The 24,130-nt window shown below is 45.5% G+C and overlaps 3 protein-coding genes across 5 annotated transcripts; 2 read left to right on the plus strand and 1 right to left on the minus strand.

The window, feature by feature from the left end:
- The first annotated feature begins 19,590 nt into the window (after positions 1-19,590).
- LOC120445151 (zinc finger HIT domain-containing protein 3) lies at positions 19,591-20,444 on the plus strand. Its single transcript, XM_039625314.2, has 3 exons — positions 19,591-19,912; positions 19,968-20,128; positions 20,183-20,444. Exons 1-3 carry the CDS (start codon positions 19,845-19,847, stop codon positions 20,383-20,385), a joined length of 432 nt encoding a protein of 143 aa, XP_039481248.1. The 5' UTR covers positions 19,591-19,844; the 3' UTR covers positions 20,386-20,444.
- A 121-nt stretch (positions 20,445-20,565) lies between these two features.
- On the minus strand, positions 20,566-24,125 carry LOC120445149. 3 transcript variants are annotated; one of them, XM_039625311.2, is made up of 2 exons: positions 24,005-24,125; positions 20,566-21,786 (listed from the first exon to the last, which is right to left on the minus strand). In XM_039625311.2, exons 1-2 carry the CDS (start codon positions 24,026-24,028, stop codon positions 20,590-20,592), a joined length of 1,221 nt encoding a protein of 406 aa, XP_039481245.1. In that variant the 5' UTR covers positions 24,029-24,125; the 3' UTR covers positions 20,566-20,589. The 3 variants fall into 3 exon arrangements, with proteins under 3 accessions (XP_039481245.1, XP_039481243.1, XP_039481244.1); XM_039625309.2 differs by lacking the exon at positions 24,005-24,125 and adding an exon at positions 22,808-22,933; XM_039625310.2 differs by lacking the exon at positions 24,005-24,125 and adding an exon at positions 21,874-21,994.
- On the plus strand, positions 22,117-24,014 carry LOC120445150 (cyclin-dependent kinase 5 homolog). The gene is made up of 4 exons (XM_039625313.2): positions 22,117-22,392; positions 22,461-22,648; positions 22,828-23,192; positions 23,254-24,014. The coding sequence occupies exons 1-4, from the start codon at positions 22,225-22,227 to the stop codon at positions 23,415-23,417; spliced, it is 885 nt and encodes a 294-aa protein (XP_039481247.1). The 5' UTR covers positions 22,117-22,224; the 3' UTR covers positions 23,418-24,014.
- Positions 24,126-24,130: the final 5 nt, after the last annotated feature.

Consider the following 24,130-nt stretch of genomic DNA (forward strand, 5'->3'; position numbering starts at 1 on the left):
CCAAGTGCCGCTGGAATGGGCTTTAAATGGTTTTGGGATGCAAAAAAAAAAAGGGAAGGAGAAGTTTGTGATGGGGGGTGGGAATGAGTAGGGGGAAGTAGTAGAGCTTAAAGACTTCCTTTGTGTCAAACACCGAAACATCAAAAGGCGCTGGGCAATAAATTGCCCAAGTGACAAAATGCATTCGCTGGCGACAGTCCTCGTGTTGCAGCAACAACTACAACAACTATAACAACTGGCCAGTTTATGGGCCTGGCCAAAGAAAAGGCAAACAGTTTGCAAGTTTTTCCTCCTTTTTCGGGCTCTTGCTTCTGGTGCACAGCTAAAAAACGTTAGCTCTATCTGACTCGATTATTCTTATATCATTTTATTTATTTCTATTTGATAGATTAACTACTTAGAGAACATTCCCTCAAATATTTGGCAATGCTTTAAGCGGCTACATTTAGTTAGGCTCACAAGGCATTAGCAAATGAAAGACTAATGCACTTTGGGTTATTTAATACAACTTCCCAATTTAGCTAAATAATTAAACTTTTGTTTAAATAATGCTGATTTACAAAGATGTATCTCAGCGTATATAGATAATCTAATACTTTCAAATCCATCCAGTAACTCCTTTTTGATAACCGAAAGTGCAGAAGGTTTAGGCCATTTATTTGGTTTTTTTTGCCGTGTTGCTGCTCCTGTTTTCGTCGTGGGCCATTGCTTGTTGCTTTGTTTTTTGCGCCCTTAGTTATGTGCTGCAGATGCACTAAAAAATGCCAAAGTAAACACGAAACGAAACGAAACGAACGCCAAAGGAATGGCAAGAAAAGGGGTTGTAGCAGGCAACACACCCGTGCCCCAATGTTGCAGCTCCTTTTGCCGGCAACACGGCTACGTGCAACATGCGCCACGCAAATGGAACAACTGCAACTCCTTGCTGCATGCGAAATTGGCGGCGTATCTGCAGCGTTAAGTGGGTCGCAGGACAACACTTGCCACCCCGCTTTCATCCCCCCTTCCCCTTTTCGTCCTTCATCCTTGACTCGTGTCCCTGCCCATTCAGCCGTTAAGGATGCACGCAGTCCCAGCGAGGGAATGGCCAAAAGGGCGAGATAGTGACACTAACACCAACTTCCGAATGATGTTGCCCGCTACCAAAAAACTTGTACGGCCCTAAGCGCCCCACAACGCCCTTCGCCCCCCTTTGCCACCCCCCTTGCTGATGACTTGCCGCAACGATTTATCAAGCGAGACGCAAACGAAGGCAGCCAGCAAATTGATTATGCTAATTACAATAGGGTCCCCGAAGGATATTTCCAAACTGTCAGCGGGTTTGTGAAAAGTGAAAAGAAGAAACGCTGTAGGGACTACAGCATTTTGTGTAATTTGATTGACATTTATAGATCAACAGAGGTCTTTCTAAAAAAAATGCAGCCGAAAATACCATTAAATGTATATTTAGGCACTTCACCTATTTCCAATATATATTATTCAAATTAATTCTTTAAACAAATTAAGAGCAGTAACAGGGAAGCAATCAACATATTCAACAGAATAAACATAATAATATAGATGGCTTAGCTTGTTGTTAAGGGTATTTGGGAATTGCTACTCTCTAAAGACAGTCCAAGTCCCTTTTCCTTACTAGTAACCTATTAGGCACCAGTTAATGATTGTCATTATGTAATGACAGCCGAGGCTTTTCCACGGCCACGATGGAAAAACTAAACGAAAATTGTTGGCAACATTAAATTTGCATAGAGCCCCAGCAAACTGAATGGCTGGAGAATGGGGAATGGGTATTGGGTAGTGGGGAGTGGGAATCCTTGTCGTGGCGCTGTTGTGGCAGTTGGATGTCACCAAATTCGCTGACAGTCCCCGCCAGTCAGTCAACGGAGTTCGGCGGTGGCGGGGGAAACGCCGCCCTCGTCAATTGTTTACTTGCCAGAGATGATGACAGCAGTTTTGTTTAATTTCAGTTTTAGTTTGCCCATCTCTTCCACTCAGCTCCACTTCCCCCCCCCCACCACCAGTCCGCCCGCTGGAAATAAAACAATTTATGGGCAGCCTGCATGGTATCTTGCAACGGCTAGGGCCTGGGCAAATTAAAAATTTGTGCACAAATATAAAAATCGGCAAAAAGTTTTTGTTGCCCCTTCTACTGCCACTGCTGCATGGCACCAAAAAATGTTGTCAACTTTTATTATAACTTTTTGTGTGTTGCCGGCGACAACAACAACGTTGACACTTAATTGATGGTGGCAAGCCGTGATTGGTGCCATCGGGTGGTGGGGGCGGATAGCGGGGGTGCGGGGTGAGGCTATCAAATGAAATTGGCGCGAAAATCGTTTTAGCAATTGTACTATGTATATGTGCATACATCTGTAGTTTTAGCTCGTTTTTGCCGCCATTAAAGCGGCCCAATACAAAAGCCATGGCAGCGAATGCATCAATTATTTAAATGCTCAAAATGCCGTTGCAATTGAGAGATAACATTAAACAATGCCCTGCAATCCGAAATGGTTTATCAATTGATATTTGTAGTGTTGAATATTTAATTGAATTTATATGCCAACCATGCTGCCGCATATATAAATCAAAAAATATGTATGTACATCTGCTGCCTGGTTTTGCACCAAAGAAAATTGGGCAAACAAACAGAATCAAGGCGATCGTTAATCAAGCCGGACAATCCGCACACCTGGCCTTTAAATTGTGCTATCATTGAGCCAAATGCAATTAAGCCACGATGGGCCAACGGTGTGTCAATCAGCGGCCCATGAAGCCAGGACACCATCAGTCGGCAGGCTCAATCCTTAAGAAGATAATAAAGCTGGCAGGCAGCAGGCAGCGCCACGAGATGCAGGAAAATTGTGGAAATCGGGATGGGAAATTGGAGCTGGCTGCTGGGTGGCAAGTGGGCGGGCTCAGGAGGCGAAGCACGACCACGAGTGCCACCAGCAGGGTTATCATTCCTGCGGTAACCAATGGCACACACTCGCATTTAAGCCACGTAGCGTTGACTTTTTTAAGGAAAAGAAAATTATGGAAAAATGCAGCAACTTCCAATTAAAGTATAAAAAACGGTTATCCTGTTACCTATGCAAAGTTGCTAATTTTTATTAATCATGGTTTCTCGTGTCATGGGATCACTTCTTATTGAAGTAACACAGCATTGACAATGATATATAATATCTGAATAACTAATTTGATATAGATTTTATTTCAAATATATTCTTGCAGTGTAGCTGAAAGCCTGAAGAGCCCCAAATTGACTTTTGCCATTCTCCGATGCATTTATAGCGTCAGTAGAAACGCCCGCTCAGAAACCCCCTTCAGATGCGGATTCAACTGGCGTTGCAATTGCCACGAACACGACACATGGCGACAACTTGCAAGACAGCGGCCGGAAAGGGGGCGTGCCATGGGGGGCGGTGAGAGGAGGAAGGAGGGGCGGCAACAGGATGAGGCAAGCGAGAGGCAGATACAGATAGTTGCCCGCCTCACGCACTCGAGTGTAACGTGATAATTTGTCTGACGTTACGTTGATGCCGCCTCGTTCTCCGGGTCGAGATTGCCGGCTCCGGGTTTGTTTTGGTTTTCCACTTGGTCCTTATATCCTTGCAGCATCCCGGAACCCACCGGAGTCCCCCTGAAATCCCCGCTTTTAACCATTCGCTGTCGCTGGCTGCCATTCAGCAATCTGTCACCTGAGTAACAATTATAGCTGCTGGCGTTTTAAGTGTGCGATTGTAGGGGAAATCTGTGAAAGTCTGCTCCTCTCTCTCTCTCTGTCTGTGTGTGTGTGTGTGAAGGACCTCGCTGCATGTGTTCGTTAACTGCAGCACACTTGACTTGCCAGCTTGGCAGCGCCACTACTGTTGGGCCATCCAGAGTCGTCGAAATCAATCAGCTTTCCCAATTGCAAATTGCTGTGCAAATTTCTTGAATCCCGAATTGACTTTATTAAAACTTGCACAAAGGCTTGCCAGCTGGATGCATTGCATGTGTGCAAATGTGCATATGTGAATATCAATATTCATACGCCACGTGCGATCAAAGCGAGTCAAGGACTTGCCTTCTGGCTGTCTGATGTGTCTTGCAACTAATCTGTGAGTTAACCGACAATTTGCTAGCCGTGTTATAAGCAAGGCAGCCATAAAATCCCCTCAGTTAACAATCGATGGGCTGTCGATTAAATCACAGAACCCGAGACGGCGGCAGACATAGAAAACCGCAAACGAGCGGCATAAATCAATTGGTTTTAATGCCAAGCCGTCTTCCACGAGACTCAGTGGCTCAGAGGCCGGAACGCATTTTCGATCATAAATTATGGGTGGGCCCAGGATACACTGGCCATACACTCGCCATGGCGACAAATTCCCGCTGCCCAAAAACCTAATTAAGCCAGGCCAGAACAGGACAGGGCCAAAACAGGGACAGAACAGGGACAGAACAGGGACAGAACAGGGCCAGGAGCTGAGACTCGGCCCAGTGACTCGGCCGGAAATGGCCATTGTTGTTGGCCATGTTGCTGCTGCCATGTTGCCGCTCTGGCGCCGCTCAAGTGTTGCTTTCGTGGTTAATGCTTAAGTAATTACAATGCCTGGCCAATTAACTATGCACAGGCAAGGGGGCTAGCTGATGCTGAAGCCGCTGCCAATGCTGATGTGGCTAATGAAGCCCCCTCAAGAACCGGACATGGTGCATGCAACCAGCAGTTTGCCACAGCTTGCAGCTAATTATCACACTTGAGCGACCGACGGAGTCACAGCGCTTTGGGTGTGCAGGTGAATTAAGGTGAGATCCACAGGTTTAGGGCCATCTCACATCCATTCATTACTTATGTGCTAGCATAAATTTGCCAAAGCGCCTTTTTATGGAAATTGATGTTATGAACTCATCGATAAGCGGCATCGATCTCTCACTCTCACTTGATTGATTGACGCCTGCCGTGAGTTTCATGCCCAAGTGTGTCCTGTCTGCCCCTCAACCCACCACAAACCACATCCGTTCTACTTATATATTCCCTCCAACACACCCTGATCCAGAAACCCCCCTCCCCCCCAAAAAACCCCATCGCGAAATAGCGCCAAATCTGACGGAGGAGTCCCATCGAAAGCCAAAGACTTGGCCGCAGACTTTGCGACGCTTCGAGTGCGGCCCATGATTATTTTTCATGCACACAGCCCATCAACAGACAGCTCCATACACTTGCTAAGGATATGCTCGTTATCCTTAAAAAGTTATATCACTAATGTTTAAAAATTCAAAAATTTATGAATCTTTTCATTGCTTCTTAATCATTATCAAAGTAGTCAAATGAAGTTTTACGCATAACTATTCTTTAGAAATGATGACACATTAAGAGTGTCCTGCGTTTCGGCTTTCTTATGGTCCTAGGATATCCTTTATGCAAGGAGCAAGTGTTGGTGCCGCGTGTTTGTTGTTCGCATGCCCCCTCGCCATGGAGCTGGCCAGCATATAAGCCACTTAAGTTTTTGTGGAACACGCGCCTCGGCCGCAATTTAGCGCCAAGTTTTTTGGGGCGTCATCGATGCCGCGGCGTCTGCCAAACGCATTTGCCAGTCAGCCCATCGGAGGGTTAAGACGCAAGGGTGCGGTGGCAAGGACATGAAGGGGGTTGTGGGGCAGTGTTGCATACTGCATACTTTAAGGAACTTCTGGCAAGGCAGTCGTGGCACATAAATTGCCGGGGCTGCAAAGCGGCTTAAACGAATTGCCGCAGCCCGCAAGAAGTTGGCTTGGCTAGCAGTTGCAACTGCATCTTCCTACGCGCTGTCCATTTGCGCCCCACTCCACTTTCGATTCCCTGTCTCGCACACTGAAACAAAATTTGGATAGCTTATAATAGTAGTTAGTTAGCTTATAATAGCGAAACTTCCCTTTTCTTTACTGTAACAAACTTGTGGCTTAATCTTAAATACGTTTTACGAGTACTAGTGTTGGGGTTTAAAGTTAGCTTATATTTTTTTGCAGTGCACCATTCTAGCCCCTTTTCCTTGGCAAGTTTTCGGTTGGTCTTAAGTTCTGCGCAATTTATAAATAGTTTGTTTAGTTTTAAAGTTTCGCCTGCATTTCAGCTGCCCCTTGTGCTTAGGCATTATCTGCTGCTTGCCGCAAAGTATCCTTTTAAAGTTGTGATAGTTTGCTCGATACGAGTTTGGCCGCCCATTCTGGCCGAGATGAACAAAGGAATTTATTGGCAAATTAGATTTGGCGCAGAAATGTGCGCAATGAGCGGAGTAATTTATGTGCCCCGCCTCCTTTTGCTCCTTCAGTTTTGTAAGTTTACAGCGCTTAAGTTTGAGTCCTGCTCTTCATCAGGAACATTTTTCATTCACATGAACGAAGATGTAATTCTAGAAAATAATTTTAATAAAATTCTAACCGCTATAAAGGTTGTTTATAAAGATCACATAATAATACAAAACTTTACAGGCGCCCATAACTTTGAACAACAACTTTGGGAGGAAACTTTTAGTAAGGAAAGAATCCTACTTTAAACTACTTAATCTGTACATTTCAGTTAATGGCTTTGTATAGTTATTACATCGATAGTTTGAAATCAATTCAATTTTAATATATTTTCTCAATAAATTTAAATAAAAGAATACAATATCTAAAATGACTTAAAGCTGGTTATCAATGTACCATTGACCATTGACCATTTTCCCCCAATGAATTGTGATAACCCCTTACATAAGCAACATAAAATCATTTAGATAATAGTTTCAGACTTTTTCGATATGGTTTTGAGAACACACTCGCTTGGGCAACTTTTCCACCATTTGAATGTCACAAATATTTGAAATATTTGGCCAGCGCCTGTAACTATGCAATTGGAAAGTATTCATCGTGGCATTCGATGCCTTGCAGCTGTTTTGGCCCCCATCCCCCCATCATTCCCACCATTATCCGCATTTCTGGGAGCGTTTGACAAATCTGACAACGCGACTAAGCGACGCCTTGAAAAGGCCTTGCCCCATTCCCTCTCCCCTCGGCCCCCTGGGAAGTGGCATGCTTTTAGCATATTTTACATGCCAATCTCTTCTGCGACTCTGACTGCATTTTTGCGGGGCAGGGGGGGGGGCATTGGGGAGCTGGCAATGACTGCATTTATGCAAGTCGTAAGTAAAACTTTTCGCACGCAAAACGCAACTCGTAAAGTAAACACAGTCGAAAACTAAGTTTTCGCTGCCCTTCCATGGGCCGCCATGGGCGGTGGGATGAAGGGGGGTTTGGTGGGGATGATGGAAATGGTGGAAATGGGGGGTGGTGAGGCTTTTGGGGTCTTTCTGGGTCTTGCGCTCAATTTGCGCATTTTTTGCGCGCAATTACTCAGCGAAGGCTTAAAGTGCAGCCACGCTTTGCTGTCTCGCTTTTGGTGTTATTTATCAAGGGGTAGCACTCATTTGATACGTTTTCGCTAAACTTTGGCAATAAAAATTGTATAATAATGCATATAATCAGAGGGGCTACTTTAATCACTAAAGACTAACTAAAACTGACTGACATGTTCATTATTTTGTAATAAATAGAATTTAAGCTTGAGCCCACTAAATGGTAATCTCTAATTTATATATGCAGATAGAGCTTGCTTTACAAACTTAACTTGAAATTAATCTCCTTTACAATCTCTCATATAAAGATACGCATCATTCTTAGATCTGCAGGGCCTTCTTTTCGTTATACCAGCTATGAGTGCTACAGGGTATTTGAAGTTTCGGATGCCAAAGCTGTCTTTCTATTCCAGTTCCCTCCTGCCGAGAACCCTGCGTTTGCCCCCCTTTTGCTGGCAGCCAAGACGACAGGCAAGTGAGCCCCGGCTTTGGCACTAACTTGGCTTCCCTCCCTTTCGCGTAAGCCGTCTAAAAGGTGCAAAAAGTAACTGCCTTAAGCTGCTTTAGGACTGCCCTTGTCCCGCCACCCCTTCCCTCTTCCACCGCTGCCTCACCTGCCACCTGCATCATTTTTTATGGCTGGCGAGAGGAATTATATTGTTGACAGTTGTCACATGCGGCGTATGCGTAATTTTTGGTGCAGCAAAAACTTTGCGAAGACTTTTGAGGCTGAGTTGGCGCTTTTCATTAACTGCTTTTTAATTGCCTGCCAGCTAGTGGTCCCTGTCCGCATAAATCTTTGAACTAGAGAGAATGCAAAAGAAGAAGGCGGGTGGGGGGCATGGTCAAAGGACACGCATGCCACTTGTCTTCCACTTACTCGCTTATCCTTTTGGCTCCTGCCTTCGGCCAGTCAACAGCTTGTCAAATCGACTTTTAATCTGCTGCATATGGCCAAGACCCAACTGGCCGACACTAATGCCCACAGACACCCACGGTGGCATCCACATTCTTCGGGTGACAAATGCCGCACGTTCATCAGGAAAGGGAGCTGCCGAGGGGAGTGCACAGAGAAAAGTTATCACAACGACTTGAAACTGAAGTCCATCAGCTAAAGTAGTTGAAAATTAGTCAATAGTTTCAGGTGTATAAGAAGTATTTGTTACCAAAAATAAATGTACAAAATGCAATATGATTCAAAGTAATAACACCATATGATTTTAAGGTGACTTTCGTATTTTGTGGCTGCTAAACCTTTTTCTCCGTGCAGAGGGAAAGCTGCTGAGCTACGCAATTCTGGCATTCCTCCTTCAGCTAACCACTTTTTGGCCTGAAAAGGCGATTGCACAACTTCCGATCTGAAGTGTGTGTTTGACCGCCCGAAGTAGTGAATCACAACCGGACACAGCTGGACACAGGTGGAGAATCCGAGAGCACTCCAAGCCTTTCCGGTCAATCAACCCGTGCATGTGTGATCAAAGACGCTGCCCGTGGATATCCACTTCCACTTCCGGGGCGATTCAATCACAAACAAGCTCCATAAAGAGCAAAATTACAGGCGACACACGGCTGGAAGGAGGTGGAGTTGCCAAATTTATGCGCTTGTTTGTTCGCTGCTCCAATGTGCGGCCAACATGGCCTGGTATTCATTTAGCGTTTTATTTATTGCGCATTTCATTGCGGCCAACGGATTGTCAAGTAGTTGCTACTCCTGCTCCTGCTCCTGCTCCTGTTTCCTTCGTCCTGGCTAATGGATTGCGGCACACAAATCTTTAAAATTACCCGTGAAACTTTGAGATTAGTCCGGAGCAGCAGCAAATGGACATGGATGGGCACCAGACTGGCAGCGGTCCGAGTCGCGTCCTGGCTAATTTGTAGTTTGAATTTTGATCAAAGGCCAAGTGCAGGCAGGACCTCTGATTGCCCAACAGTCGTCACAAGTAATGGGTATGAAGTTATATTGACGAAAATTGGCTGACCGCAGGATGCCCACTTAAGTAAGCTTTCTTGACAAATTCAATTTATATGCCTACATAGCTTAGCTAAGATATTCAAAGGGTAAACAATAAAAGTGCAATACTATATACATATTCCTGGAAATAGAACTAGGACTATAGTACACAGCTATGTTTCTGTAATATAAAATATAAATCCTTTACTCATCTCAGCTCATTTAGTTACTTTCCAAGTTGCACACACCCCATATGGCACTGGGTAATATAGAATAATCTAAAAGTGTGTTGCACATGTCCCGGCAATTTCGAGTTCTGTATTCTGTCTGGTCCGCAAATTGTTTGTCCTTAAAGCTCGAACGCTAATTGAAGGCCAGCAAAGGACTGACTTGGCAGGCATTGTATGTTGGCGATGGAGAATGGCAATGGGTATGGGAATGGGTATGAGAATGGGTATGAGAATGTGAATGGGTATGGGAATGCGAATGCGAATGGGGGATGGGTCTAGAATGCATAAACCATCGGCCGATCCAGACAGATCGGCTCAGACTCGATGCCTGACAGGCTACACAACTTTTGCAAGCCCCAAATCGCAAAATCCCAGGCATGTGTATGCGCCTATAAAAAAACCAACTGCGAATAAGTAACGTAAAAGTCCTGGCTCACACACACACACACACACGCACATGCACTTACACACACGTGCACAAAGAACGTAACGTAAAACGTAAAATATTCCTGAATGCAATTCCCATGCAAACCAACACCGAACCATGTGTGTGTGTGTGTGTGTGTGATTGTGTGTGTGTGTGGAAAAAGTCAAACTACAGCATTGCGGATGTTTCAGGACATTCAACTGCACTTTGACCCATATTCCATTCCATTCTGTTGCAAATACGAGTAGCTGGCTGCAACACCAACAGCAGTTTGGGCAAGAGGGGGGGAATGCCGCGGGCAGGGGCAGGAGGCAGAATGGAAAGGGGGCGGGGCAGCCTCTGCAACCGCAGCTGGGGAGCTGCTGGCAGGCTCAGGCGGCGACTGCTGCACGTGCAGGCCATGGCAGGCGATTTCGGTTTGAGTTATGTCCGCCGAAGCCCGGCAAAAACCACTCGCAGCTACACTGAAACAAAATGAGTGCATAATCAAGGAAATATTCCTAAAAACTCGGGTGTATTACAGCTTGAACTAGAATATTATAAGCTGACACTCACAGTCTTTAGTTGCTGTACTGTAAACTGGTAGTTGGTGGTTAAACAAAAGATATGAAAGATGATTGGTTGACTATTTTTCTCACCGTGTAGCATAGCAGGCCAAAGGGTTGCAGGGGCGGAAGTGGGGGCGCCTGCTGAAAGGTATCTTCTCCTAATCCCAGCAATAAGTAAGCAGCATGTGATTTGGCCCACCGAGCTGCAGAAACATGGCCAAGGCTAGGGAAATACTTGCACGACACTTTAACTCGGTAACCCACAAGGATAACCCACAAGGATAACCCACACGGTGACCTCTCACACACAACGGGTTGCCTTTTGGAAAAAAGAAAGCGCTTTGCCTCTGCTAAATATGATTTTATTGGGTAACTATTTGGATTTATGTTCTGGGCTATGAGCAGGTACTAAAACAATTTCTAATTAAAATATTTTCCAAATGAAATACGACTAACGAGCGGGGAAATGGACTCAGCTTAGTTTTGAGCCAATTAAAAATACTAAAGCGTGCACTGCACCCACCTGAGTCCAAATCCCAGCCGAAGACTGGACTGCAGGCCATTCTGACCACTTTTGCGAAAACAAACACAATCATATTTCATCAAACAAAAGGCCGAAACGGATAGCAATAAAATAAAAGAGTGAGCCAAGAAGAGAGAGCCAGTGTCTGAGGCCGGAAAAGATAAAACACTCGCCATTGACCTGGCCAAAACCAGACCAGAGCAGAGCAGGCCAAAACTGAGGACCATTAGAGCCACGTTATGATCCCAGATCCGCTTCCCTGGACGCACCGCACATTACAATTTGGCAGCCGTCGCACACATCCGCAATGCAAGGCAATAAACCAAAAAATACGTCAACAAAGAGGCCAAAAGCAAGCATATTGTGTGGAGGTGGATGAAACGGCAGGACGACAGGTCCTGGCTGCACAAACGTGACAGGTAAACGAGGTAATTTTAATTATGGCCAGTCGATGTGTCGTCTTGCCGGGTTCATCAGCATGCCAGAGCAGCTTTTAGCCCCGATTCGTGGTCGTTATGGATGCGCGCCAATTCGACATTCCGTGTTGTGTGTTTGCCTCTTAGCCAAATTACATAAATTACCCGCGAACGTTTGCCATTTTTTCCGCATAGTTTTTTCGGAGTGTTTCGTGTGCTTTTTTTCCGCTCGCCAAATCAAAGCTGGGAAATTTAATGGACTCCTGTGTGCAAGATTTCAAAGGGACGCACTCCAAAACAAACAGTGAACTGGGGGCAATATGTGAATGTTTTTTTCTTCTTTCTATTTTCGGAAGGCGATGGAAAATGGCCCAGTGCTAGCTACAGATAGCAGCTTTTCCACCACTGCTACATTACTATTACTGATTTCATTAGGATCCATGGCCAGGGCTTGGCTTGCTGGTTTTCCCTTTTGCGCCCGCCCGCTGTCTTTTTTTCCAGCGGTGCACCACTGCGTATACGTAATGTTGCAGTCGCAATCGTCGTTTGGCCTCATCGTTGTCTGCGGCTGCGACTGCGACTGCTGTTGTACATTTTTGCTGCAGTTTGGGAATTGGTTGGCCCCACTCCTTAACCCCTTAGCCTCCTTCACCCTCTTAGCCCACCTTAACCCCCTCAGCCCACCATAACCCCCAAAGCCCCCCGACTGGTTGAATGTTTTGTGCATTTTTGCGCATACCTTTGGCATTTTGGCAAAGTCAAAGGTCGCACCACCACCAACATCACCACCACCAGCAGCAGCATCACATCGCTTCCTTGTTGCGTTTCTTTTGCGGTAATAAAATGGAGCCAGCCTGGTCCTGGCAAAATATGGGCCCAGTTCTGCACTCCGTCTCCTGCTCGCACATCGCACATCGAAAGAGGTAATTTAATTTATGATGCAGTAAAATTGAAAATCCTCCCGGGCATTTCTGGTTGCGGTATGGGCATGGGCGATAGTATCTTCTGCCTTTTGGTGACATGCTGCTCACAGGCGACGGTGAGATGGGGGCCAGGTAGCCAGGTAACCAAGCAGCCAAGCAGCCAAGCAGCCAGCAGGTGACAGTCACAGATGCCCCAAACTTGTTGGCCCGGCTTAGAGATTTTTGCATGGGAACGCATGCGGCTCGAAAACTTGGCTTGATGGCCACCGGGATCTGACTTTTCACGGTGAAAAACAGCTTAAGGAAGCAGATTTTCAATGTAACCTTTTATTTATGACTTATACAGTGGTAAGGAAAAATGATTATTTTCTTATTTAGTGAGTTTGGGGGAAAAGGTATTTTTGCCAATTTTTGCTTTCGAAATATTTCGTAAACATAAAAAACAACGTAAAAAACATTTTAAAAATAGAAATGCTTATCTCTTAAGTACCTGAAAGGTAACAGATATTTTTAATCCACTTTTTAAGTAGCAGTCCTTTTGAGGCTTAGTTTTCGAATGACTTGAGACCGTTTTCGGTATAACCCTTTACCCTGACTAGCAACTACTATCAAACCAATATTCCCGCAGGTCAGGATACAAAAAAGGACGAAAACTGATAACAAGCTGCCCGCCACAAAGCACTGTATCGCATTTCCTGCCATCGAACACAACTTCTCCGTCTGCCGCCCGCGAACTCAGTTTCATTTTCAGTTGGGGAGGCTGGGGACTTTGGTGCATCTTCCGCCATGTGGCAGTGCATCCATCTGCGGCTCAGTCGCTCTCCGCGTGGCTTTGCATATTAAATATGCAGCGGAGGCACGCGCGGAGCTCAGCTCAACCGCGACAAGGCCATAAAGTACCTGGGAAAGGCCTGCCGCGACATCGCGACATCGCGACACACGCAGTTGCTGCAGCAACAAAAATTGCAGGAACCACAGCAGAAGACAGATGGTGGCAAGTAGCACGACCATCAGATACCCATTACTTTAAGAGCTCATGAAACTATCAAGGGTTGACTAGAAATAAAGAACGTGTTGTTATCATCATAAAAGATTGCTCTATATCAAATCATTCTATCATTGCTCATGGGAACATGAAAAGCTGAATGTAGATTGCATATACCCTTTCAACTTGAACTTGTAGGATGTTAAAACTGCGCCTATCGCACACTTCGTAAAAGAATTACGAGCTGGCAACGGTGGCAGGGACTGCAGATGAAACTGGAGCTGGTTGCAGGATACTGAATGTTGGATACAGGATCCTGGATACAGAATCCTGAATGCTGGATACTGGGTGGGGGATGGTGGTAACTGGGGGCCTGTAGATATGACGTGCATCCAATCATTTTAACGCAAATAAACCACAACAGATGGCGCTGCGTGCGCCTTGTAAGTTGATGCACGAGTGGGCGCAGCGGGGGTGGGCGTGGCCGGAAGTGACAGATGAGCACAGGTTGCGCCTGCCACATGGCAGCTTATCACGGCATCCTGTTCTGCCACGCCCCGCCCCGCCTTGACCACTTTTTCGCCCAGCACCTCGTAAGATGGTCTGGTTTATGCTGCGGTCACTTGTGGCATCCGCCCGCGTGCCACGCCCCTTTGTTTGCGCCTTGCAATTGGAATTTTTGTCGCATTTACCAAAGTGCAGCGAAGGCGAGCGGCTGCTGCAGATAAATCTCATGAAATAATTACACGTGTTACTGTAAATGCTGTTAAATTGCCACCCCTTTGAGCCTGCTCCCCCTGCTACACTCGAAAAAAAATGGGTGAGGAAAGCGTCAATATTGGGAAAATATTCCATGGTGTTTCATGCACATGTGTTCCTCAAAAGACATTCTTGCATATCGCTGCTGGATATATGGGGATTTCTAATGACTAATTTACTACTTAGTAGCACTTTGTATAATTCTTCTAAGTTGGCTTATGCACTATTTACCTACTAAATTTGTTTATATTTTGTGCTTTACAACTGAGTTACTATATTTAAAAAATGGTTACATAAAACACAGATTAAAACCTTTTTTATTAGTGCCGAGGCTTTTAGCTTCGCCGGCGGGCAAGTTGAAGCCGGGCCATGTAAATGCATTCATGAGTGAGTGGACTCTCGTGGACTCCGGGTTGCATAAAGGCCGTTGCAGACGAAAGGGATCTGCGAGTGTTTCAATTTGCGCACAGACGGCCAGGGGGGCGTGGCAGCATGAGGGGCGGAGGGCGTGGTGGGCAGGCTGTTCAACCGCAGGACTTATGCCCAATTGGGAAAATTATTTTGTGCCATTGCGGCAGGAGCGCAACGAAAAAAAGAGCCAGGAGGAGAGTTAATAACGCGGCAGTTGGCCGTTTTAAAAATAAATTGAATATCAACTGGACGGTCGCCTCATTAGCGGTCGGCGCTGCCAAAGAGTGTTGCCTACATTTCGGCGCAAGTGTTAATTGCGAAACAGGACTGCAGCATATTTATGCATATTTATTTTCGCCGCTGACACGCTTCCACCGCAAACTGTGTGCAGTGGGGGGGGAAGTGGGTGGAAGTGGGAGGGGAAAGGGTTTTGCCAGTACTTCAAATCGCTTTTATATTTTTCGACTTTTGGCGCAACGCCGCCGCATTGAAGTAATCACATAAATCACGCAACACTGCGAGGCTGTAAAAGCGTCGCCAGTTCCCAGCTCCCATTTTCCCATTATGACTCGCAGATAAAACGCCGACATGGATGCCACACTGGCGATGCATAGAAATAAAAATAAAGACCCAGTGGCAGTGAGTGCTTTATTAAGCATAATGCGGCCATAAAGCCATTCGAGCCAATCGAGCCAGTCGAAAGTCCTGATTGCGGGATGGGCATTACAGATAGCCGGGATTTAGACGCAGAGCTGAGCACTCCGCACTCTGCACTCTGGAATCCAAGGGGCGGTGCAAAAAGGATTACGCCAAGGTATGGACAGCTCCTAATGATTGATGGGCCAATGCGGCCAATTCTTGGCGCTGGCTTTGTTTCGCCTTCATTGCTCTATTGCATCCGCCGCTGCCTGTGGCGCCTCTCAATAAACCGAAGTCGTCGAAACCGTAAATCATGCTCCGTCCGTTGCGTGCCAAGTCATAAATACCCCAACGGACCCGCTGCTTGCCTCCAATCTTCAATCTCCAACCTCCTCCTCCTCTTGCACTTTGCGTTGCAACTTCTAAAGCGGCCTGCAGCTTTTTAATTAAGGCACCGAGCGGCAAACAAAAAAAAAAAAAAACAAAAACGTGGCAAAAGTCAAAATAAAAACCAGGCGAATGTAACAAGTATTCGTTGCCCAAGGCAGCGATTAGTTGCCCTAACAGTTCCTGGAGCCAATTCACTCTTGGGAAAGTGGTGGCCAAGTTACGGCGTGGTTCACCTCAATGTGCCACTTGACGTTGTGATGTTTCAAACAGGCTTCTCAAAGTTTCACACCGATTTAAAGGATTGAGATTGAGTATTATACTCATACTGCATATAAATCTAATCAATTGAAGATTCAGCTGAGAGAAATTATACTAAATACTGGTAGCCCAGGCTTACCCTTTAAGCTCCACCAATCAGTTGAGCTACCCTTAGGATGAGCAGCGCTATCTGCAGCATAAGCTCGAGGGGATGGGGCAGCAGGAGCTGGAGGATCGAGGAGGAGCAACTAGAGCCACAGCGGTGGATAGACAAATGGCCAAGGCGCGAAGTGTTTGACAACAGCAACGGACTGCAGGCCGCTGCCATCCATCAAAGCGGCCACGCGGTGAGCGGATTCTGGGACAACGGACGGCGGACAACGGACAACGGACAGCGGACAGCGGATAGCGGACAACGGACAGCGGATTGCGGAGCGGGCAAATTGAAATGACTGCCATTGCAATTATCGCCTCAGCATCGCCTGGTGCTCCTCTGTACTAGAGGAAAATGCGCTGCTCGGCCGCCAAAGGCCATTTCCCGCTAGATTAGGCCCACTGACAATACATAACCGAATTAGCGCCACGGGGTCGCATTTTTATATGACAATTTTCGGCTATCCCCCCCTTCTGCACCCCACACCACAGCATTTGCCCACTTTTTTGTGCCTGCCAGTCATGCATCATTCCCGGCTGCAGCCTGTAATTTCAGCACATTTTGCCGGGGCGCCGCAAAAGAAAGTACAGCAAGTAGTGGGGATTCTAGTGGACTCGAGGACTGCATCTTTTCGTCATGCAGTTAGATTTATGAACCTCCGGAATCGCTGTGCCTCCGGCCGTTCTCGTCCTGGTCCTGGTCATATTGTAAATCATTTCCAAATTATTTAGTCGCTCTCGTTTCATATATATATTCATATTTTTGGCGCCTCTGCTCGACGCCGTCGAATGTGGCACGTGATTGCGTTATAAATTACAAGCCATTGGGATTCATATAGTTCCTCGCACACCCATTCCCCTTTCGTAGTCTCCTGCTGATAGTTAATGTGCCCCGGCATCCGTTCGGCATTTCGAATTATTTTCGAATCCATTTGATGACCCACTAGTCCACTATCCAATACCCCGGCGAATTTCAATCGAATGGGCTGACAGATGTCGCGTTCGCATGCCTGCCGGCACCCAATATGAATCTACCTACTACTAGCAACTACCTGCAAGGACTACAGACGATCTTCGCTATAGCGGAAACAGTCAATTATTAATTTTATTAATTTTATTAATTATTAATCTTTGAAGTAATTCAATGCCTACTTAACAACTGAAGCATAGGTATCCAAACCATTTATGTTTTGTGGTTATTGCTATAAAAAAGTGTTTTCTACAAGAAGCAGTCCTTTTTTCACAAGTAACATACATTCGCGTTGAGGAAGTTCGACTGCCAAAGGCAGATGTGTTGCATGTAATTTAATATTCATTATATGCACTATAAACGCTGTGCCACTACGATTGCATGATCTGTCAATCTGCCCAATTGCCAGGACTATCTACCCCCCTACCCTCTCCCCTTTGCTGCTTTTCCACCTTCCAGTGTTTTCCTCGTTTGGCTTTTCGGGCGATAAAAACGAAGCGAAAAGTGCCGCTATCTATTAATATCGCTTTTGGCTTTTTCGCTGGCGGCTAGCTGGTAACTGGTAACTCTTAACTGGTAACTGGTCGTTGGTTGTTGGTAACTGGGAAAAGCTGGGAATGCTGAAAAACGCTGAAAACTCCTAACGAACGACACCTGCCCTCGGAAAATGCAACTACTCGTACTGCAACTACCCGCCCCAAAACTTTCGCCCCATTTGGTGGCGTGTGTCTCGCTTTTCTTCTTGCTGTTTGCATTGCTCGCCCCTTTTCCTTTTGGCGATACACTGCTGCTGATGTTGCACGAATGTTGTAAATCAAAAGTAGGCAAGTCACACGAAGGGTCTTCCTGCTCCTGCTACCCCTGCTACCCCTGCTACCCCTTTTTAACCCCTGATAGCCCCCCGATTTTCCAGCGCTGCTCTGCTGCTGCGCCTATTTGACTGGCAGGCCGAGCGGATAACGCTGGCAATTATCGCGCTTGTGCCTCACGAACAGCGGAAGCGGCAGAGGCGCCACATCATGTTACCCGCTCCGATTCCCCCACAGCCCCATATACCCCGCATACCCCACATCCTCATCCTTTTTGTTAGCCGGCATCCTTTGTTTCTTTTGTACCACTCGTTTTTCTTTGTGCAATCCAATTGGTAGCGCTCAAAAAACAAAGCAAAAACGATTGAAAATAACAACAAACACTCCCGACTACAAGTCCCCCAAAAATATGGTAACAGCAACAAAAAAAAAGGAAAAAAGAAAGAAAAAGAAACGATTCATATATAGCCATGCACCTAGACCACCCCTTCCGGTCAGTCAGTCAGTCATTGAAGTCATTTATTGCCACCAAAAGTTTTTCGCTGTTTGCTCTACCCTCGCAGCGGTCATTATAGTTGAGGCAATGAGCAGGACACAAAGGATCTCAATGGGTTAGTTGTAATACAAATGACAAGTCTTGTTTAGTCACTCACTTTCGGAGTTATAACCCAGAGTCATTACTACATTACTTTCCAATCCTTATCCTTATTTAATAGCTCGAAATTGCCATCTAAATGAAATGTTTCTTTTGCAATCCGACTTACTTTGATTTGCATTAGATAGAAAGCTCTACATACAGAAAAGGGCATTGCAGTATTCGGCTAGCCAATCGAGCCGTACTATTTGACTTATTTTTACTTCTGGTTAACTGTACTTGTCTTTGGAGCTGGAGCGGATCTGGACGACTCCTTCCCGGGCAGGAGCGTTCCGTTTCAGTAGGTTCCGTGTGCAGGATATGTTTACAATTTGCGGACACGCCGACCGTCATTTGATTGCTCCCCTCGCGCTTGTCGAATTCTCGGTTAATTCGCCAGGTGGCTTCAGAATGCGCATTGCCATCGCCGGAGGAGCCGAAGGGTTGGGGAGTTGGTGGGGTTTTTTGGGGCGAAACAAGGGGAGGGCCATGATAAGCGTCCCCAGTTTGTTTGCTCGGAAGCCTCACGGAAGATGACGTGCCCGGGATGGCCCATAAATGAGACTGGCCAAAGCAAACAAGACCGGATACACAGGATACATACAATCAAATAAAGGCAGTCGCAACCGGAAAAGGGCAGAACGACTCTATGTCTTTCTTAATCTGACCAAACACCACGCTAATCGTATGGTTTTATATCCCTAACCTGTATATCCTGTGGATAATCCTTACACGTTTTTAAATAAGTACATGTCAGCAAACAATTATTCCCACGGAGTTCATATGCAGATGGAAGCGTTTCTATTCTATAAAGTTCATTATTGATCAGCAATCGATCTACTGTCCGTTTGTTTGTCCGTCCGTATGTAAAAAATGTTGCCAAGATCTAGAACTCTGAAAATAATCTATAAACATTGTCTTACTTCATATTTCTATGCTGGTAACACAAAAACGGATTCTTAATCAGCTAATTATTCAAGTCCTTGGGCATGTATAACTTGTAGACTTTATAAGCTTATTCCAAGCATTTTAGACACGTGCATTTTTAAATATTTAAAAGCATATGCGTTGAGCTATATTTTATAAGTGATTTTCCCACGCTGAAAAGTTCAAATAAAAAGCAATGGCGCCAAAAATGGAAATCATTTGATGACGAAAGCTGGAAGCTACAGAACGAACAGCCTATGCTATGGGATTAATTTCAATGTATGTATAACACACTCGCCGTTCAACTCCACTAGTTTTGTTTTCTCACAAAATTATCATGCAGCCACGCGATCTTTTACATATTCTATTCCTATTCTGTTTGCGTTTTGCAATTAACTTTTTGATTCTCTACCTCCAAAAAGAAAACGACGTTCCGGCGGACTCGAAACGGCTCGGAACCCTGGCGAGTGACAAAGGCTGGCAGGTGTAAAACCCCCACAGCTGATTTCTATTTTGCACGCGACTTTGAATTTGACGAGATGGAAAGTTGCATTAATTGTGTGGATAACTTGAGGAAATACAAGTGCAGCAAATGCTCGGCGCCCTAGTAAGTAGCTTTTCAAACAGTTCATCACGCAGTTAATATATGCCACCAAATGTAGCTGCTCTGTGGCTTGTTACAGGGCACACAAAGATTCGCCCCAATGCGTGGCCAGGGAATCGGAGGTAAAGAAGACTGAAGTTGGCTACCAGGAGGAACCTACGCTCCATGTGCCCTTCCCCACCGAAGACACAGTGGCCGCGGACAAGCTCCAGCAATTAGGTAGGTGCTCCAGTTCTTGCTTTCAACTGCTCTTTCACCCAGTGGTTTCCACAGAGAACTGCCAGGACCTACGCAATTTGCTCCATAATCCACACCTGCGTTCGCTGCTCCAGCAGATCGATGTGGCCATCAATGCGCAGACGGCCATGATGGCCGCCATGCAGGAGCCACTCTTTGTGGAGTTCGCCAATGCCTGTCTGCAGGTCGTCGAGCCGATGACGGATGCGGAGCGCGTTGAATTTGAGTTGTACTCCTGAAATGAGGTTCACAGAAACACAATTCACGGTCTCAAATAAACTAAGCCTTTATTTTGTAACTTAAGCTGCTCCCAATCCTGGAACTCCTGGAAGCCACTAAGGATTCGCAAATATGTTAAGATTATTTTTAATAGCCCAAACCAATCTCCTACTACGAATTCATTGAGATCGGCCGGAATTAAACCAGCTCATTGGCATTCAAACTTAATCAAAGTATATCGAAAGTGGATCGGAGTTGAAAGTGATTTTTGGATGCTCCATGTGCAGCTTGAAGAACTTATGTTCCCCGTGCACTATCCACGTCATGGGGATGGCATCCTCTGCAGGATGGCTGCGATACACGTTTTGATCCACATAAATATTAAGTGTTGTGGTACGGTTTTCCCCCAATTTCTGTGCATCAAATCTAAAGTCCTCGAACACAAAAGTGCAGTGGGATAAACCGAGGATCTGTTGCGTTTTAAGGTTTTGTATTAAGGTCTCAAACTCATGTCCGCTTACACAAACCGAATTTTGTATATACAATTCGTTGGTATTAATGCGAAGATGCTCACACGCATGCATGCCATACTTTGCCACCTTCAGGGTCTTAATAGCCACATTTAGGCCGCGAGTCTCATCAGCAATGGAGATACTCTTGTTTAACTCGATCATATCAATGGAGATTCTCTTTGCATATATCAGCATCTGTCTCAGATCGCCGGACCTTAGGGAACCACAAATAAATAGCTTCTTCAAGTGCGTAAGATGTTCCAGTTTCGATAGAAACCACATCATCATTTCCTCGCGGTAGCACTGCAGAAACTCTAGATTTCGAATCCCTTCCCAGGGCAGTTGTGTATTCGAGATCTGGTCAACTTCGAAGATTCCCAGCTTGAGGGATTTTATGTTTCTGGTTTTTAGGATCTGTATCAAGTTGGTGACCTCGAATTTGCTGCAGTAGGAGACCGTGAGGTTCTCGAGACACTGAAATTCTTCAAAGTGTTTGCCAGTGAACTTTCCATGTGGGCTAAAAGTTGTCAAATTCGGAAAAGACTTGAACATTTTTGGCAAATCCGCATCATTCAAGGTAAACGAATGCGTTGAGAAGCGAAAATCCTTAAGATTTGGAAAACTATAGCTAGTAAGCAGTTCGAAGTTTGATCTTTTATTCATTTTAAACCGTAGTGCAGTGAGGGTTTGTTGAGTACTTTCCAGGAAGAAACGCAGATCCTTGTCGCACAGGTGCATTTCAATCAAGGATATATGTGCAGATTTGTTATGAGCACGCCAGACATGCGGCATTAATCTTTTAAACCGGAAATGCAAGTGTTTCAGTTTTAGCTGCGTCTTTAGGTCGAGATTACTCAGAATAATAATGAGAACATCGTCGGGCAGGCTTAGTAAGCCAGGCTTGTTATTCTGTAAAGAGGAAAAGAAATCGTTTGTAAAAAGTTCTTAGTTTTTAGTGTACATAACAATTATAGTTTGTTAAAGAAAAACTTTCACATTTGTAGTACTGCTCCATTGTTGCATTGTAGTATCATAAGTTTGATTTATATTAGGACCGATATATTTTTGTATGTTTTAGCTAATATCGGGTATCCTAGGTTCACACTTTCCCCAATTCCAAATTTTAAAAACAGTTTTTTTCAAATTTTCTTAATGAAATCTGTTGAATTTTGGTATTTTTGGTGGCAGCCAACTGTCAGCTGCGCTGTTGGTTAGTCACAGCGTGCTGTGAGCGGTTAACAGTGTGCTGTTGGGCGCACGAATCGCTGGTCAGCAAAAACAAACTGCAAATAGAATAATCCCCGGAGTTTTGCATCTAACCGCATAATAATCCACAACAAAAGCAGGATGCAGAAGTACGACAAAATGGAGAAGATCGGGGAGGGCACCTATGGCACGGTGTTCAAGGGCCGCAACCGCGACACCATGGAAATAGTGGCCCTGAAACGGGTGAGACTCGACGAGGACGACGAGGGTGTGCCCAGTTCCGCCCTCCGGGAGATCTGCCTGCTGAAGGTAAGTCAGTCGGACGAGCAGGAAGTGATTGAAGTTTGGAAACCAAATCGGCACATTCCCATTCGCAGGAGCTGAAGCACAAGAACATTGTGCGCCTCATAGACGTCCTGCACTCGGACAAGAAACTCACCCTGGTCTTCGAGCACTGCGACCAGGATCTCAAAAAGTACTTTGACAGCCTCAACGGTGAGATCGACATGGCCGTCTGCCGGAGCTTTATGCTCCAACTGCTGCGCGGACTGGCCTTCTGCCACAGGTATACCTATATATGCACATACATATGTATGCAATGTACGAGCACTTAGATCCTATCTAGTCTCAGTGGTGATTTGGAGTAACTTTATAAATGAAATCCATTGGCTCTACATGTCCACTTGTGTCCTGCTGCACCGCTGTCCATTCAGAGTTTACTTACGCTGCTTTGTCCAATTTTAGCCACAATGTCCTGCATCGCGATCTGAAACCACAGAACCTGCTGATCAACAAAAACGGCGAACTAAAGCTGGCTGACTTTGGTCTGGCTAGAGCCTTTGGCATTCCCGTCAAGTGCTACTCCGCCGAGGTGGTGACCCTGTGGTACCGACCTCCCGATGTCCTGTTTGGAGCCAAGCTATACACAACCAGCATAGACATGTGGTCGGCTGGATGCATTTTGGCCGAACTGGCGGACGCTGGGCGACCGCTGTTCCCTGGCTCTGATGTGCTCGACCAGCTGATGAAGATCTTCCGAGTGCTGGGCACACCCAACGAGGATTCCTGGCCAGGCGTTTCGCACCTCTCCGACTACGTGGCGCTTCCATGTAAGGCTGCAGTGTCATCCTATTGTTTAAGACTAATATGAAAACTTTGTTTGCATTATAGCTTTTCCGGCCATCACCTCGTGGAGTCAACTGGTACCTAGGCTGAATTCCAAGGGACGCGACCTGTTGCAAAAGCTGCTCATCTGCCGGCCAAATCAGCGAATTAGCGCGGAGGCCGCGATGCAGCATCCTTACTTCACGGACAGCAGCTCCTCGGGCCACTGAGGTCGGAAGATTCGTTCCAAGCCACTGTTTTCAAGACCTTCGATTAGACTTAAGCCCAAACCCAAGACCTTGTTCAGCAAGGCGTGTGCGCAGTCTCCACAGATCTTTTAATTATATATGTATGTCCTTGCAGTAGAGGTCGATATTAGGCTAAGATAAAATGTCCTTTATAGTTTCGTTTGTTTGATTTACCAAAGCAAAAGCGGTTTGATTGATGACAATCTTTACCAATGTGACACTTAATATAGCCATTTTAGCTGCCAAATTAATATTTATCCTTAAAAAACTTATTAATTCATTGAAATCGTTTTACTTTTAAATATGTTTTTGTTGAGTATATCGTTAAGATCCGAAAAATGTTCAAATTCCCAGACGATATCTACTGTTTATGTGAGTGTACAAGAAATGTTTAAAATCATATGGTTTCCAAGTTTAATGAGAGGGACAAAAGTGTCGAAGATCTTTCGATAAAATTCGATGTGAATTCCTGAGAATTCCGCTCTTTCTGATTGACATGAGTCATTGAGTTAATTAGAATCAAAAAATTGAGATGTAACTTAGATTTTTAAACCAATAAAGACACTTACCGCAGCACTACTTCGTCGCAGCATAATGAATATCTTGAAGTGGTCGACTCAACCGCGCGGCAGTCAATAAGGGTTAAAGTCGTTCTGCGCACTCGCGAGTTAGAAAATTGAGAACTTTACAGATTG

The sequence above is a fragment of the Drosophila santomea genome, chromosome 2R, assembly GCF_016746245.2.
Source record: "Drosophila santomea strain STO CAGO 1482 chromosome 2R, Prin_Dsan_1.1, whole genome shotgun sequence".
NCBI classification, from domain to species: domain Eukaryota; kingdom Metazoa; phylum Arthropoda; class Insecta; order Diptera; family Drosophilidae; genus Drosophila; species Drosophila santomea.